The sequence below is a fragment of the Cyanistes caeruleus genome, chromosome 2 (assembly GCF_971803275.1).
Source record: "Cyanistes caeruleus chromosome 2, bCyaCae1.hap1.1, whole genome shotgun sequence".
Lineage (NCBI taxonomy): Eukaryota > Metazoa > Chordata > Aves > Passeriformes > Paridae > Cyanistes > Cyanistes caeruleus.
In genome coordinates this window covers 34,193,480-34,211,284 of record NC_141702.1, presented here as the reverse complement: position 1 = coordinate 34,211,284, position 17,805 = coordinate 34,193,480, and the positions used below count along the sequence as shown (strand labels likewise).

General features: G+C 36.4%; 1 protein-coding gene across 2 annotated transcripts in view; it reads left to right on the top strand.

Annotated features, from left to right (window-relative positions):
- Positions 1-17,805, top strand: part of ME1 (malic enzyme 1) — a 153,552-nt gene that overhangs the window by 74,238 nt on the left and 61,509 nt on the right. For both annotated transcript variants that reach the window (XM_086876440.1, XM_086876441.1), the window contains exon 6: positions 12,246-12,349. In XM_086876440.1, coding sequence (XP_086732566.1) covers positions 12,246-12,349 — 104 coding nt within the window. The remainder of the gene's footprint in view (positions 1-12,245; positions 12,350-17,805) is intronic.

The window sequence follows — 17,805 nt, the reverse complement described above, 5'->3', positions numbered from 1 at the left end:
TCCTTTAGCTGCTTTTCTCATATTTTTTTAGGCATACATCAGCAGTTGTGAGTACCAGCACTTCTACCAATAAAACTCAGATATAAATGGGCATGGATTTTAAACATTTATTCTCTTTAAATATTTTTCCTTGTTCCAGAATATGTGCACTGTCAGCATTTTCTTTAATGTTACAGTCACTTTTAATGGCCTCTGTTCTTTATTATTGAAGTAGAAAGGCATTCCACTAATGTTTACATTACTGCTGGCTGTTATAGTGCTCATCTTATTTTCTCCTAATAGAGGGGTGAAAAATACCTTGATCCTCATTTCCTGTCAGTAACAAAAATACTTTTTGTCTTTTCTAAATAAATTTTAAAAAAACAATGGGGCAAGATTTATTTTTCACCAAGGACTTACTGTTGTTACTGTGCAGTAAAAGGTTACTGCATTTTAAAAAATTCATCCAGTTGTTCTAATAGAATTAAATTAAAGGAGACTTTCAAATACATATTACCTTTCTAAGATGCATGTTGTATAAAATACTGTTACATATTTCAGTGCCAGACTTACATCCACCATCATTCTTAATTGACTTTCCTAAAATTTTATGCTTTCATAAAATACTGAAGATGTGTTTGCAGTCTTCTTGTAACCATCCAGCCTTCCCATTCTGGTATGCCCACTTAGGCAGAAATGTTTGTGCCTCTTTCTTTCCCATACTTAAGATTCAGTGGAATGGACAGTCATAATCTTGTGTTTGAATTATTAGTCTTGAGAGTCTGGGGCCAAACCAGGTAAGCTCAGAAAGACTTAAAAAGAGATGCAGAGCTTGACAATCAACTTAAGCTCATCATCCTTGGCTAATTTTGCAAGGGGAGCAGGTGCTGCTTCGTGCAGAGGAACTGTCTCAAACTGGTCTGATGAATTATATTTTAAAATGGTTTTTAATATTTTTTTTACTTGTTGACTATAAAAAGAGCCTAAACTAGTTTAGATGTAGAAGTGTCCAGTATAGATTCTTAAGTTAGCTAACATGAATTCATACTCAGTTTGTACTTCACTTGCCTCTCTGTATCTGATACTTGGTTACTGTGTTACTCAGGGGACTTGAAACTTATTTTTGAACTTATGTCCACCTCTTATTAAACGAACTCTTTCGCTGAGAAGTGTCATTATCTTTGAGAAGTGTCATTATACTGCTCTTTGAGAAATGCCATTCCACTGCTTAGTGCGTGAGAAGACCTCAGGAATTGTCTGCTATTTTTGATCCATTGTCATCCTTTAAACTTTGTCATTTTGGCTAAGAATATATGGTATTCTTTTTCTGAGACTTTTAATTTGTTATTGTGAAATTTGCTATTTATGATTATTTCTCTTGTGAAATGTTTTATTTTGTTAGACCATGGAAAATGTGATAAAACTAGGTGGTGCCTCAGATTTTCATGTTTACCAAACAATGTGTTGGTAGTGATTTTTAAGACCTGAGAAGTTGAAGAGGGAAGGGTTTTAGAAGAAAGAATATAGATGGTGGCACAGGATTTAAGTCTCAGTTTCAGCTGACACTAGAAAGAATGAGCTGTGTACTAATGTTACAAGCAATTCTGTCAGTCCATTTAATTTCTTCTTACTTCACTTTTCAGAGCAAGGGGGGTCTATGAAAGAAGGCAGAAATGAATATCTGGAAATGCTTATTTTGGATAGCATGTATGAATATCCATAGACTAAATTGATGGCAGACTTTGAAGATACATTGGACATTTCCAATTCTTCATGCTCAGAAGACAGCAACAGATAGTGTTTGTTTTTGTTGGCTTTCACAGTAACTGCTGTCAACCTCCTCAGCAATTTCACAGGCAATGGGGAAGACAAGAGAAGGAATGGGCATAAATACAGCTATTAACACAAAAGATGGGAAAATATGTATTATTTATAGTCCACATAAGATAGCTGAGCATCTGGGACAAAGCTTGTGACACTTGAATTGTAAAGGTGTTCTTATGAATGTTGGCCTTGCACTAGAAAGTTACTTTGTGCACAGAATGACTTTCTCTTTTTCTTTTTTTTTTTTTTTTCCTACTAGTGACAGATATATAGTTGAGATGCCAGCACCAAAATAATATAAACATAGTTTTTTTCAGTCCAGGGGACTCTGTTGGCGTGACTTGTTGGTGTAGGAAGAGGTCCAGTGCATTTGGCTCTAGTCAAGAAAATGTCTGAATGTCAGCAGAGGAGACAGGGATGTCAGGGTCAAAGGAAGGACTATGTGGAAATAGCTTATGGAAGTAAATGAAATAAATAGAATAATGAATAAATGAAATGAAATAAGTTAAAATAAAACTGAAGAGAGATCACAAGTGGTGGAGATTCATAGTTACATGTGAATGGAAAAAACCCCAAAGTATCAGAACTGTTGGTGTAGAAATGAGATATACTGGTAACTTAGAATAAGATTTTTAGTTCTGTAAATGGTATCTGTTGATATGTTAAAATTCTGTTCAATTACTTATCTGATGGACTTGAGACGCTGCTGTCATAATGTGCAAGCAGATACAATATTCGCAAAATCCTCTTTATTAGTATAATGTTAAATATGAATGGAAAAGGTCTTTGAAAGTTTTTTTAAGGGTTATTTTATCTTTGTAGTTTTTTCAGATGAAAGAAAATTATTAAGTTGGCATTTTTCTGAATACTGCTAATTAATAACAAGCCTTTACTGGTGTAATCTTCAAAACAATAAATCTTTGCTCTTTGCTGGCTTTTGCTGATTTGCACTTTGTTGGTGATTTGCTTTTTGGTTTTGGGTTTGTTTAGGGTTTGGTTTTGGTTTTTTGTTTTTTGGTTTTTTTTATCTGATTTTGAAAGCTCAATGAGTCCTTATAATTAGACATTCCAGCTCCCTATCCTAGACAGTATTTGTAAATGTATGTGCATGAACATAAAGGGAATGATGTGTGTTTGTTGCTTTGCAAAAATGATATAGAAAAGTTAGATGTAATAAAAGTGTTTGAACCACCCCAAGAAGCTGTATCATGTCACTTTCTTAAGCTAAAAAATGTAATGTACCAACATAGCTGCACTTTTACTAACTTTACAGGAAAAAAGATAAGTATCTCCAACTTCCCTAAAGCGTTTCACTGAGGCTAGACTTGTTATTTAGGGTACTGTATAGGCTGCCATGAGTACTGTTTGGACTCTTCTTAAAGATTACTGTTTGGCCACCTTCTGTGAGTTATTATAAGCACTTATGGCTGGACCTTCAAGTAGGTTTTAACGCATCATCCCTCATATTTTTTAAGAGCAAGAAACTCTTGAAAGTTTGGTTGCGGTAATCTATTTCTGTTTTCTATAGCTTCCAGTTCCTATTCAAAGTGTAGGGTATTGTAACATGTTTCTTGACAGGACATGTAACTGAGATTTTAGTCATGTATCAGCTGGGGTTCATGAATAAGTTGGACTCATTAACTCTGTGGTGCTTGTGGAAGGTCAGTTGTGTAGGGAGCTTAATGGTTCATCTGAGCCTTTCCTGTGATTCAGTAAAAGCTTTTATAGAAAGTAGGTATCAGGAGGTTTAGGAGCTTTCATGTGAGATTTCTTCTGAAAATTATATGAATAAAATATGTGAGATTTCTCAGATTTCTTCCTGACTATTGTTTATATGTTAAAATATTAGTGATTACAAGCAGCACAATGTGCTGAAGTTCTAAATGATGTTGGATTCTTCAGGACTATTGTTTTCTAGTAGGCAAATGATGAAGTTTTTCAAGAAATGCCACTGGCATGCAGACAACCATTTGTTTTCAGTTTTACTGTGTAAAAAAGTTATGCATGCTAAAATTCTGTCTGCTGAAATGTTCCTCCAAAACCGTGGTTCTGAGTGTCTTCCAAGTTCCAACTCAAATTACAGGCATTTGTGGAATTGGCATTGTCCCTATCCCTGCAGACAGATGTTAACATCAGGAGAGTTCTCTCAGATTGTTAAACATAATGCAGAGTATTTATATTGCTGTTTTGTTTCGTTTTCTTAAAATACACAATGAATTACTCTCCCTGGTTCTCCTTACTAACTCTGCTAGATAGGGTTCTTGTAGCAGGTTGAATCATAGAATCATTTAGGTTTGAAAAGACCTATAAGATCATTGGGTCCCAGCACTGCCAGGTCCACCACTAAGCCTTGTCCTGGAGTACCACATGTACTTTTAAATACCTCCAGGGATGGGAACTCAACCACTTCCCTGGGCAGCTTTTGTTCTAATGCTTGAGAACCTGTTCTCTAAAGAAGCCTGTGTATTCCATCCATGGTGACAGTGCCCTGTTCATACAAAGCATTCCATTATTTTCAGATTGACACAAGTAACACAGAAAATGTTTCTATACTTTTCCTCAATATTTTTCCAAGATGAAAAATTCTTTCCCCTTCATCCTGGTAATCACGTGTCTTAGTTATGAGCTGCTTGTGATAGCTGCTACTTGGTGTGTAAGCAAATGAAGATTTAAAAGAAGGACCTGATGAGTCCCTGTGGTGGTGATACACAAACATGGTACTGGAGAACTCTGGTGCTTTAAAGATGAGTCTAGCAGGGAATTTATTATCTCAGTTTTGAAGATAACTTTTTGTAACAGAAGATGTCGGCACAATTGTATGTTTAGAATTGAAAAACTTTCTAGTTTTTCATTTTCTAGTATGAAAAACCATCAAGCTAACTTGCTAGCTTTGAAGACAGTTTTATCTTTTTTTCCATTACAGTACTTTTATAAACAACATCTAATCCAATCCTCAGGAAAATGCCTTCTTTTCTCCTTATGAACAGTGCATGACTCGTGATGGCCATTCTCTGAAATATGCTTCTAATAGTTTTTAGAAGTTAAATTGGTTGAAAATCATCAATGTAAGCTATTTGACCTGAAAAATGGTTCCAATGGCATTTCAATTTCAGGGAAATAATACCATTACTTTTTTGCATTATCTGCTGGCTAGCAAAATTGTACTTGAGGTATGTTGAACTACTCAGCTGTTCCCAGGTCTTTCCTGATTGGAAACTGCCATAAAGATAAAGGTACATAGAATTTTTGCCAGATTGTCCAAGGAAGTTTACTGCAAGAATTTTTTTTTAATCAGTGGTAACTTACTGAAAAAGCTTTGTTATTGTTGTGTGAATCTCTTATACTGTGTACTGGAAAGGTGAGCAGGTGGAACAAAAGCCAAGTTGCTCTGAAAAAATAATTCATCTGATGTCAGATGTATCACTGCTTTAAAATTTTTTACTTTTTGGTATTCAATATCAAGTATTGCAATATATGCTTAACCTAGCTGTAGTGTGTATTACTTGTAGTTTTCAGAGCTCACCAAGTAAAGAGGTTTAAGTGTCATTGTGAATTCCAGATTGTTTTGAAAGGAACTTGGACATATGCATCATTAATGGACCCCTGACTGTAACTGGTATTGTGTGTTTCAAGCGCTCTGAAATCTTGAATTACACCTAAAAATCATAAGATAAAGTTTCTATAGAAGTATAATTTCTATAAAATATTTTATAATTCCCATCATTTTGGAGTTCAGTTATGAGAGTGCCTCAGGTGTATCTAGAGACTCACACTAGAAGGCAACACTGCTCTCTGCCCCTGCACCGTCAGCAATCATTGAGCTCTTCATCACAGACAGACTCGTGGACACAAGTGAGTCATGTCCCAAACACAAACTCATCATCTGACTTGGAAGAGACAGCAGCCCCTTGAAAAATCTGAAAAATCAAGTGTGTCTTGCTCCTTGCTGCTGTTTTAGGATTTTGCACTTGGGGCAAATGAGGGCTGACATAACCACACGTTTGTGTGTCTCAGGTATGTTTGTAAATGTTACCCTCAGGGGACTGGGTGCTCTTTAGCTTTTCGTGCTCACTCACAGGAGCGTGTTTGTTTTGCTGGAAGAGCCCTTGTGGTAGCTGTGGCACCGGCTGGAGGGATGCGGGCAGATGGTGCCGTGCGAGGGGGCTGGAGGCTCGTGCCCCTGGGCACACAGCCACTGTCTGCCCACAGCACTCGCACACTGGGGCCTTTATTCAGTGCCACATACATGCGCCGGAAACATCCCACAGAATGTCCTTGGCACAGCCTGGCTTTGTGCACTCCTGCTTGGGGATGGGCTGTGGTAATTTCATAGCGTGTTACAAGATTCCTGCATGAGGCATTCTTTCCAGCCATTAGAGGGATTTTTATTTTGTTGTTAAAGTTTGCTGGAGCTGACAGATTTTCAGCTGGGCAAGGCTGTCTGTATGCGTGGGAAATCACTAGAATATGAGCAACACGGATCAGTGAGCATTCAAAGCTACAGCTGGTAATTCCTCTTCAGGTTAAGAAACGAGTAATCTCCCTGAGCAGAAGCAAGCACAGGATGTAAAGGTCACATTGATATTTTAATAGCCTTTTGAAATTAAAGATCAAGTTGGGTTGAATAAATGAAGCCTGTCTTTAAGGAGAAATAATTTAAAAAGTCTGGTCTGGGTGTGCAAATCTATAGTATCATTATACATATATGAAAGAGAATATATTCTCTATATTTTTTACCACAACCTTAAATTCTTTTAAGCAGAATTTTTAAGCACCATAACTACTTTTCTGTTACATTAGGATATTGCTTCACCAGAGTTTAAATAAATTTATATATTTTGAACTGTCTCAAAAATTCATAAATACTCTTTGCTAATAATTTTATTCCACAGAAGTAGTTCCCTTCAAGTGCTGCATTCAAGATTGATGACAAAGGAGCACTAAGAATATATTGTCTTTTCAACTCTTGAAAATTGAAGGTCTAGAATTTTGTCTGAACAGAAGGGACAATTTTCAGTGATGTTTTTAGGGTTACAGTGGGAAAATAGTAATTATAGTAATATATATATATATATTACTATAAATTACTACTACTATTACTAATTACTATTAAAATATAGTAATTAGGCTGTATTTTTGTCTCTAAAGAACTGACAGCCAGTGGATTTTGGCAAGGTGAACACAGCTGGCCTCAACTGTTGGAACTAATGTCCAGTGTGTGGGGTTTTCCTCCTTTTTTTATAGCTAGAATGACCTGTTGTGATATCCATTTTTGGCCTCCTATTTTGGAATCTTTCGTGATATTCCGTTCTATGGAGGAGCCTGTGGAGGAAACTGAGGCACAAGGCGAGCTAGTGCTCTGTATGCCAGTAGCTGTCTTGGAGATGTCTAAATGAAGTGTTAGCTGAGACTCCCAAAGATGAGATCTCCTTCTTTTAAGGAGAAACAGAAAATAAGGCTCCTTTTTTTTCTTGTGCAAGAGGCCCCTTGCTAACATTTGCAAATGTGTTGACAAAGGTCTGGTGTTTAGATAGGAGGGGCCATGATCTCTTCTTAGTGAGTATGTCATATGGCTGGTGTAATTCAAAGAAAACAAAACTTCAGAAGAAATCTTTAGTTCTTTGATTATGCAACTTATTTTTGCAAAGTATTCTACACCCTCAAACTCAATTAGTAGCATTCAACTTATCCAAAATTCACTTACCATTTGGAAATGCAGAATTTGTTACACATTTTAAGGGCATCATACTGCATTTCAGACTTTTGAAACAAGCTTACTCAAAGAAAAGAAAGGCTTTCTAGTCTAATATAAATTGAAATCTTGTATGCACTTTCTAATGCCATGAAAAACATTTTGCAGCTGTAAGCAGTTCTAGAAGGACAGAAAATTGTGATTCAGCATGTTAGTGCTTACAAAACTGAAAGTTTAAATGAATGCAGGTTGATTACTGGGTAATGAGTATTGATTGAAGCTGAAGTCAAAAATATTTGCATGTTCCTAACCGGCTAACTGTTTTTATTGGAAGATGTTTCACGTGAAGTGAAATTTCAGTCTTGTGGAGCAAAAATAAAAGTTTAGAATATGCAGCTTTCCTTGAGAACAGAAACCCTCCTGTGCTCACTAGCCCCTCCCCAGCCTGTTAGAACTGAGACAAGAAAATTACAAAAATAATTTAGAGTGTATTAATATTAGAAAATATTAAGACTTGAAAAAGCAGCGGTCTCCCCCTGGTGTTCTTGGTAATTGTGTGTCCTGTTAGACGAGTCATGCTCTGAAATGTGTTTAATTTCTGGCACGTGGCATGTCTTTGTCCCAAAGCTTCAGATGTCTCATACAAATACAGTTCTCTTTTACCTCTATAACTGTGGCTCTAGTGAAAATCATTTCCCATTATAGAACTGCTGGAGGGTTTTGGCATTTTAATGGTGTGGAATTAGTTGCTACTCTGAAGCATTACTGTACACCAAACACTGTCTAGGTGGCACTGATTGGTTCTGAACTATCTCTGCTCCATCTTTGTCAGTGGAAAGGCTGGGGGTCTTGCAGATGTTCCCCTACAATTTTCCATTAAGCTGTTCACTAAAGTATGTATTTGTTGCAAAGAAACATCTCAGTGCCAAGTTTGGGAATAAATGACATTTCAGTGTGTTTGTGCTCAACTGATGAAATATTTAAGTGTGCAGTTTTCTGTTTTTCACTGGTCTGGCTTTTGTAGCTAAATTAGAGCCAGGTGCACAGCTCAGCCTTGTTTGAACTCTGATGGTTTGCTGATCTCTTTAAGTAAGATGGTATAAACGGTTTGCCTTTTTCTTAAAACCCCCAAAGGTCATTATAGTTTTAATGTGCTCAGGTGGTGCTTCAAAGAATTAGTTATTTTGCACAGCTAATTCTAAATTGATCTACATGAGATTTTCACTACCAGAACTTCAAATAAGCCCTTTATTCTTAGAAAACACTATTTCTTTTAAAGCTTGAATGTACTGCATTGGTAAACCTAAATGTTTCAGAACTTTTTTTTTTTTTTTAGTCTTAAAATAACATGTCTAAAAACATCAACTTTTTCAGTATCACGTGATATGCATAACAAACCCACTAACATGGAATAAGGAGAGTTATGTTTTGAGGGAGATTTAATTTCCAAAAGAACAAAACAGAGTTTAAGCTTTGACAACAAGCTGGGTAACAAAAGAAACCCAAGTCATTGAGGAAAAGTACCTTATCATCATGTCAGTTTGACATACTGGATTGTATGAAGGAACTTGTTTTTTGGTAATCTGTTTTGAAAGCCATGAAATAGTTGGTAGCAAATGTTAATCTCTCAAGATGTGTGAACTCTCTAAAAAAAAAAACAAGCACCACAGTCCTGGTTTGCATGGTGTTGACCTGAATAAGGGGATAATGTGCTTAAGCAGCTTATTCATTCTTCAGTGGCCTTTGGAAAGGGATCGGCTCCACAAAGGTTTGCCACTCAGGGTGCAGACGTGACCACTGTTCTTTTCACTTGCTGAATGTTTCATTCTTTTGTGTCCGCCACGGGTTTCTTCATACTTGTTCCAAACAGGACCATAAAGGAACTTTTTGGGGCTATTTCATGTCAAACTGTAACGTTTGTTAAGCAGAATGCACTGAGCTGTAAAGGAATTCTGAACTCTGAGTATATAGCTGGGCAAGCTTTTCATCAGAGATGTGTTGCTGAATTAATTGTCTCTGCTTGTGAGACTTCCCAGGCTAGAGATTTATGCATAACTATAATAACACTATAATAATAGTTTTAAATATTTAGCATTAAATTTCAGCATCAAAGTTCGGTGAACAAACTCAAGCAGGGGTCCTATTAATGGAGCTGCTTTGGAGTTCTGAGTTTTTGTGTTGACTATAGATTTAAATGCTCACAGACTTGAAAAATGCAGAAGTAGCAAAAGGAGTGTAAGAGAGAGCCTATGTGTGTTTCAAGACAGACCCTTGGCTGGTTTAGCACTTTTTCAACAGAGTAACGTGATGCCTGTTTCTCTTGAGCTTTCACAAAATCACTGCCCATCTAAATTGCCTTCTTGAAGGAATCAGATTGATTCAATCTGGCTGCAAAGTAGTTTAGAAACATGTCTTCAGAATTTAAAAAATAAAGGGACCAAAGATGTAGGTTTTTTCATTTTGAGCATTGTTTTATAAAATGTAAAAACAGACATTGCTTAATAAAAAGCTTGTGGAAGGTCTTTGAAAAGAGAAAATCAATTTAGGAAGAAAAATTAGGGGAGTTGGAAAGCGATTAAGTTACTTACTCTGAATTGGACAATGGAACATGCGGTATCCATGCGCAGGACATGGAACAGCAAAAGCCTACTGGAAAATTGCAGCAGTGGGATTTTAGAAATGAGACTGCTGTTTCTGAGTCCTACTGTGATGCTCCTGACAGCAAATCCTGAGGCTTGGAAGTTCTTCTTTCCAACACTGTGTGCTCAATCTGGCGGGAAGCATGAGGCAACTCATATGGGCTCTCCAAAATTGCTTGAAGATTTCCTGTTGTTAAAAAGTTAATTTGCACTTCCTGTGAATTCATCTCCCAGACATATAAATTTATCCTTGATTCTTCAGGTTTTCTCGAGGTAATTTTTAGTAACTAGACAAACTCAAAATGGAAATGAAGAAATAATTTCGGACATAGTTTTTGACTTCAAAGTTTGAAGTGATTATATCAAAACAAGAAGATGATACAAAAGGGACAATAACTTTGACAGATACCTGATCAAACTCTTGCCAGTTTTTCTGGCAGTATCTAGGATAGGTACAGAATTATTATTTTGATTTTTCTGCTGGAGTATTTAGGATAAAGTGAATACACAGGCAAAATTATTTCTGAAAAAAATATGCTACTTAGACACGAATGCTACAGTGTGTTGGTGAAGGGAATAAATAAAATGACGTCACCTTCATTTACAAAGTAATTTTAATTTTGAGCTTTATTCGTATTTCACTTCAAAAAGCTGAACTAAAAACTTTGGCTGTAAGTAATGTATTACAAATTGTTCTGAATTGGTGATTAATTTAGCAAGTTTTTATTTAGCAAGAAAATTCAGCTTTTAAACCTGCTTGATTTTTAAAACACTCTAATCTTATTTCTTTACATCTTTGTGGAAGTGGAGAGAAAAGAGAGGGAAAGACAAACATCTCCATCAATAGGTCTGCATCAGGATACTCCCAGGGATGCAGAATATCACCAAAGATTTTAAGTTTCATACTGATTCAAACAATTCTTTAACAGGGGCTTGTGACCAGGGGAATTTTTTCAGTTTTACAATGTAAAAAAAGCTGGGATGGGAATTCAGGCACTTCTCTAAAATTCAGAAATCAGATTTCTGTTTCCCAGCCTGGGTCAGGCAGAGAAAGCTTTCCAGACTTTTTGCTTCATTTTGTATTCTGAAGACTCTCTTGGAAAGGCAAGTTGGTCTGTATTTTTCTTTACAACGTTTTTATAGTTGAAGAAAAATTTCTGCCACCTTTTTGAGTTTTCAAATTGTTTTTGGATTAAAAATGTTTAGTCAAGCTTCTGACCTATTCTGCAAGCTGTTTAGGCATGTGTGGGAGGATTGCATACTATATACAATGGGGAAATTAGCTTATTTGTTTTCAGAGGCATGTGAGAAATAATAACAAAAAGTGTCTTTATACCTGAGTTCCTGGGAGAGCCAGTGGAAGCGTGAGAATTGCTGTGGGGAAGTAAATATTTAGTAATTTGTAAGTTTAATTTGGAAATATTAGACCTTCTAGTAGTGAAGACATGGAATGATACAGTCTCAGTGTTTTTACGGGAAGTATGGATCATAAAGCTAAAGAAAGAAGTACAAAATTTAGGCATAGACAAATTCAGAAATAATACCCAACTGATGGAACCTGGATAGCTGAAATGAAGAATTCTAGAATATAAACTGATAATCTAATAAATTTGGAAAGAAAAGGGAAAAGGGTTGGGTATATTTTGGCATACTAAATTTTAGAAAGCAGGACATTTTCTGAGTATCAGCTCATAAACATAGATGGAAGGATGGACTCTGGGGGAGATTAGTGGAACATGATAAAGTTAAGGAAAATGGCTTTTTTTAAATGTCAGAGCACTTTCAGGATCTAAAAAAAAAAAATAGAAAATTACTAACTAAAGCCTTAAAAGATACTTTTGAAACCTGACATTCCAGAGTAAACTTTACTTTTTTGCTTGGAAACTATACACTTGCTTTGAGACTAGAGTATCCCTTTTCCTTGATACAAAAGGGCATTTCTTTAATCTTTTTATGTTTCTTTGGTTTTAATGTAGAGGTGGATAAATTGATATGTACTTCATATGCTTGGGTTAATCCTCAAACACTGTATTTTTGTCCCGTTCTTATTAACTAAGAGCGTAGTATTGTAACTTGTTCATGTAATAGTTCGAACATTTTTTTTTCAACAGACATTGCTGAAAGATCCTTTGTATATTGGGCTGAGACACAAGAGAATTAGAGGTCAAGACTATGATGATCTTCTTGATGAATTCATGGAAGCTGTGACTGCAAGGTAAGCGATATATCTGTGCTACTTATTGATGAATTCCACTGTGAACTTCATCTTGAGAGAAATAAAGGTCAGTAGCTTATGAAAAGACAACAGAGTTGTTAGGTTCCAGATAATTTTTATTTTGAGCATAGTATTTTATGAGTTTACAAGTACCTTAACTATTTACCTTCAATATTTCATTCTTATGACTTACATGAGCAGTAAAATTAATCTGAATATAACTAATTTTTCAAATTTCTTTTTCAAGATTTAGATTGTTGAATATTTGCCTACTACCAACTACACTGACTGTGCCTAGTGCTGTGCCTACATGATCTTCTCTGTCTCTGTGATTTCATACATGAAATGTCAGCAGCCTTAAAGAAGCTATCATACTTTGCAACCCCTGCCTCTGCCCCCACCAAACCCATGACAGGACAAAGCTTTCAGTGCTTTAATTTTAAATGTCATGGTATGGACCTGCACCAAGTCAGCTGTTTTGCTGCTTCTCTTCTCCAATACAGAAAGTAGTTAAATTTATTATTAGACTGTGATGCATAAAATAATTCTCCTTGCATGTCAAATAACACGTTTACTCATATTTTCCTTGTTTGTTAAAATATTTGGAGTTCCAGTTTGCATTTAGTGTGTATATCTAAAAGAGCTCAACTTCCAGGTTCCTTAGAGGAATGTGTTTGCTGCATCTTACTCCCAAAGGTGAGGCTGAGCTGTGGAACCTGGAAATACTTTCCAGCTCCTCAGTCTTGCCTTTTGTCCCATCTGCACTTGAGACCTTATCTGGACATACACAACTTCTCTTCTTTCTGCGTTGGTTGCTGTGCAAAAGAAACTTGGCCAAGCAGGTGGTATTAATTTCTGCGCCTGAAATGCATATTCCTTCATGTACTACTATACTCTTCTCCATCATCCCCACTGCCACTGCCTTGTTCATAATCATCAGCTTCTTATGGAAGTTGCTGGTTTGGCTCTATCCTGTTCTGTAGGTTTGCTACTCTGCTGAATATTCCCTTGCAGATAACATTGGTGAACCTTCCTAATAGAGTCACCTCTCTAAAAGAATGTTCAGAGAATTAGAAATTGCTCTGTGGTCTGTGTTTTGAGAATCTCTAACATAATGCATTCTCTAATTCACCCTTTCTTTAAAATGAACCACTGTTCTTCATACTAAAGGAAATAATCAGAGTCAAGCAGATTATCTCAGTAATGTTTGAAGGTCTGGTTGACATGCACTTTTTACTTAAAGCTCTGTAATTTTGAGCAATTTTACTTTTTACTTTAAAGCTCTGTAATTTTGAGCAATTTTGAGCAATTTGTGTTTGCTTGACCTTCTGAAAGATCACTTTGTTCTCAGCTAAATCTATCATGGTCAGCAGTGGTTGAAGTTCATGTTTTAAGTGGATCACTTAAAAATTTTAATTCCAGCTTTGCATAGTTTACTTGTGAATTGTTTTGTCCGTAGTGTGACACCTACATTCATTATGATACCTGATTACTAAGGTGAAGTGAAAAGTGATGTAGTCAAATCAAAATCAAGTTCAATTGCTCAATAATTTGACATTTCCCTAAATTCAGATTTGTGTTTAATGTGCCACTCAGCATTTACAGCTGATTCTTCCATAGCAGGTCTAACTGTTAAACATGCAGGACATGATTCCCTTTACAATCATTATGGTGATCTAGGCAATTGTATACTTTGCTTACATGATAGTTGTTTTTTCCTTACAAAAGTTTCTATTATATTTTTCTTTTTTTCACTTTTCTTGGCCTTCTGGTGGCTGTTTCACTGAGCAAGTATTTGCATTGCTAATCTTAGATGCACGTTTGGTCTGTTAAATTTTGTGTTACTCATATTTATTGTAGTTATTGCCATGGTGCTCCAAAAGAAGCTTTCTTATTTAGCACTGCCTAAACAGTTCTGGGAATGGGATAAATTCTGGTGAAATCTGCTGTCGTGGTGTTTTCAGTACATCCCCAAGACATACATAATCATGAACATTGTAAAGTATGAGGCTGTCATGTATTTTTAGTAAGTCTAAATTAAAGACAGGATGATGACAGATAGTCTTAAGTTAGAAATACCTATGTGAAATACCTGTTTTAGATATTTTTCACCTTCATAATTCTCCAGTGAGGCCAAATGCTAGCAGAAGTGAGAGCCAGGTTATAGCAGCATTGCCTGGGAGCAAGACAGAGTGGGCAGCAATATAGGGCGGTGCACTCTGTACAGGCTTTTTATTGACTTCCAGGGAATTTTCCTAGATGTCATCTTGATTGGTTGTTAAATCTTGAAAATCTAGATTTTTATAAGCTGATGCATCATAATTTATAGTGTTTCATGTTGAAATGTCACCTTTATACAGTGAGTGGCATGATAACATAGAAAATTCTTTATAAAAAGGTACATTTTCATCAACTGTAATACTTTCCTCTTCCCAGCCTCCACTGATATTTACCCCAAAAAAGTTCTTATGGAACAAAATTATTTATGAAAGAGTCAGGATTAATATTAAAAAAAAACAAAGCCAAACCAAACTGACAAAACCAAAACTTAAGCTAATCATTACTAAAAGATTTTGGTACAGTACCAGTGTGCTCTCATGCAGAATGGAACTAGTACATTATGATTTTTCCCAGATGAGAGAAGGCAGGAACATGTGGAAAGTATCTGAATTTCTGGTGATAAATATCCAGTGAACAGCTTTTATTTATTTACATATGTATACATATATCTGTTTATTTATTTATTACCAATGCCAGCAGCTACCTCTCTGAGGGCAGATTAAATAATTTCTCTGAGCATTACCAAGTGATTCTTGCTTTTGTGTCAGTGCAATAATTTAGAGGAACAGGAATATTCTGAGTGGAAAGAATATTTTATGACAGGAGTAAAAAATGGACCGTTGTCTTCATCAGTGAGGAACCTAATACCAAGTGGAATTCAGAAACATTTGTTAAGTTTCTGCCCTGTGGAGAAATGGGTCATAAAACATTTTATAGACACAAGTACATTTTTCCAAATGACAAGTTGTTCTTAAATATCTATGTTTACAGAGGAAACTTTGAGAGGAGGGACTGCTAAACAACACTTTTGGTAGCTGGGATTGATCCACCAAAGCTTCCTGTGTAACCAGAGAAAATAACTCTGTTTTTATTCCGGTTCCTGTTTCTTCTCTGCTTGACTGTGATGATGCAAAGAGAAATATATCAGTGGCCAAAAGGTATTCATATACAATAGTGACAGGATTATGGAAATGAAGCTGAGAGGAAAATATGTAGAATAGAGGTGGAACAAGAAATGAAAGGAGAGGAAAAAAGCATATTTTCAATAACAGGGACTTGTATTTCCTTGTCTAATGCAAGAAGTAGATTTAAAGAGGACGGAAACTTTTTCCCTATTTCAAAGGATATTTCATTTTCACAAATCTGGTAAAGATAACACCACCCTGAACTTCTCTAAAGAATGTCAGAGTAGGGAAGAACAGCATCCTACCAGCTTGCTTTCTGCTACAGATCATCCCCAATGGAAGTCATTATACTGGGCAGGGAAAATACTAACTTGCACCTGTGGCCTATGAACAGATAGGAAAACTTAGAAAATGGAAAGAATCTGGTGGAATTTCCATAGATTATTTCCTTGCCTACCTACCACAATCTCAAAGAGTTGGATGGAATTATTACTCTGTTATGAGCTAAACCCTGTGGATTTGTGATGCATATGAGCAGCCCTGTATCACTGAAATTCTCTTTCTGTGTATGTGTGATGGTAAGTTTTCAGTTACACTACAGGATACAAATAATAGTGGTGGACCCTTGAAAAGTAATGCCATGTGTCGTTTACATTCTCTTCTGTAATGATATTTTGATTAAATCCTTCCCCACTCTTTCTATATGCTGTGTTTTTCTCAAGTTTGTGAGCTATAAACCAAGCTGCTGACAATTGTAATTCACTGTGTTCCATCCTAAATTACCATGATGTAGTCATTATTCCTCATTTGCTTATTCACAGATGGTAGCAGTATTTCATTTCTCTTCATGTACTACTTTAAAGCAGTGTTTTATGGTAAATATGGTTTAGCTAACTTTGAGAACAACTGTAAAAGCAATATATCCATAAAATCAAAATAGAAAAATATTTTAATAGCTGTTTTCATTTAGTAGATTACATTAGAATATAGTTCAATTTGTGACTAATTAATTCATACAGCCCTTACTTTTGGCAAGAGAGCGTACTGGCAGGAAGTCAACTTAAAAGGTGCATATATCTGTGCATCATTAAGGAGTGGTTGGACCACACAGTCATTCTGACAGTATGTCCAAGCACAGGTTGTGAGAGCATTGGTGCCTCTGTCCTCTTTTGCACTGTAGTGGTGCAAGACCAAGACTTAATATCATGCCTATATGTTTCCCATATTGATCGAGCTAAAGTGGCTGTCAGAAAGTGTGCAGGAAAAACGCTGCTGCAACAACTCCCTCCAATGGCAGACTTAGTGAAGATCTTTCTGTATAGAGATTTTTTCCCTACTAAGGGACTTAGGCCCTTTGTAGCAAATTTTCAGGTCTATGACTACCTGCTCCTTCTGCCATGCAGTGAATATTGACTTCCTAATGAGGATCACTGGGGACAGCTGGAGATGAGAAAGATGGGTCCTTCAGCAGAAGCCCATAGGCTGCCTTGACTACAGCTACAATTGAGCTTTGAACCTACCCTCACCTCCTTCCCATGCTTACATCTGGGATTCATTTCCAGTTGTTCATGGGTTTACATTCTTCCTGAAACTACCTGGCAACTTCCTTGCCCACGTTGACTCCCAGCTGGACTTTTTTGTACTCGTGATATAAGACCATTCAGAAGGCTCCTTAGCTTGTTTGATTATTAAAAGAGGCTCTTGGACTCAAGAAACCCCACACTGTGGTTTTAAATAAGGAACTGTTTCTTTGGGTAATGGACAGTGCTGTGGAAAACTCAAACAGTTTCATAATCAGGGTTTATTTTGTTCTAATAGTTCAGGCGACTATGATGGTTTGCTTGAGGAGAATCTTCAAATTTTGTGATTAACTATGATGACTTGTAACTCATTCCACTTGCAACATTTAAATTGTCAACAGATGATGCCATCTCTAGGAAGGCTGTTAAGGAACCCTGAGCCCTTCCCCAAGCCATGGTGCTTAGTGTGGTACCCTGCCTGGAATTCTCCTTGCTTGCCTGTGTAAGGAAAAAAGAGAAGTAAGCTGACCGTACTGTATTTCTTGAGGTGGGATGCTTATGTGCACATTTGGCACTCTTTCAGTTGCCAGATCCAGGGAACTCTGACGTGGAGGAAAGAAGACATCTGTTCTGTTACGTAAGGGGGAGTAGGTTAATTAATTCACTCCTAGTATGAGTATCCTTATAAATACATCACGGAAAGAAGAATGTAGGGAAGAAATTTTTTGTCAGTTTGGTTTTGTTATTTAGT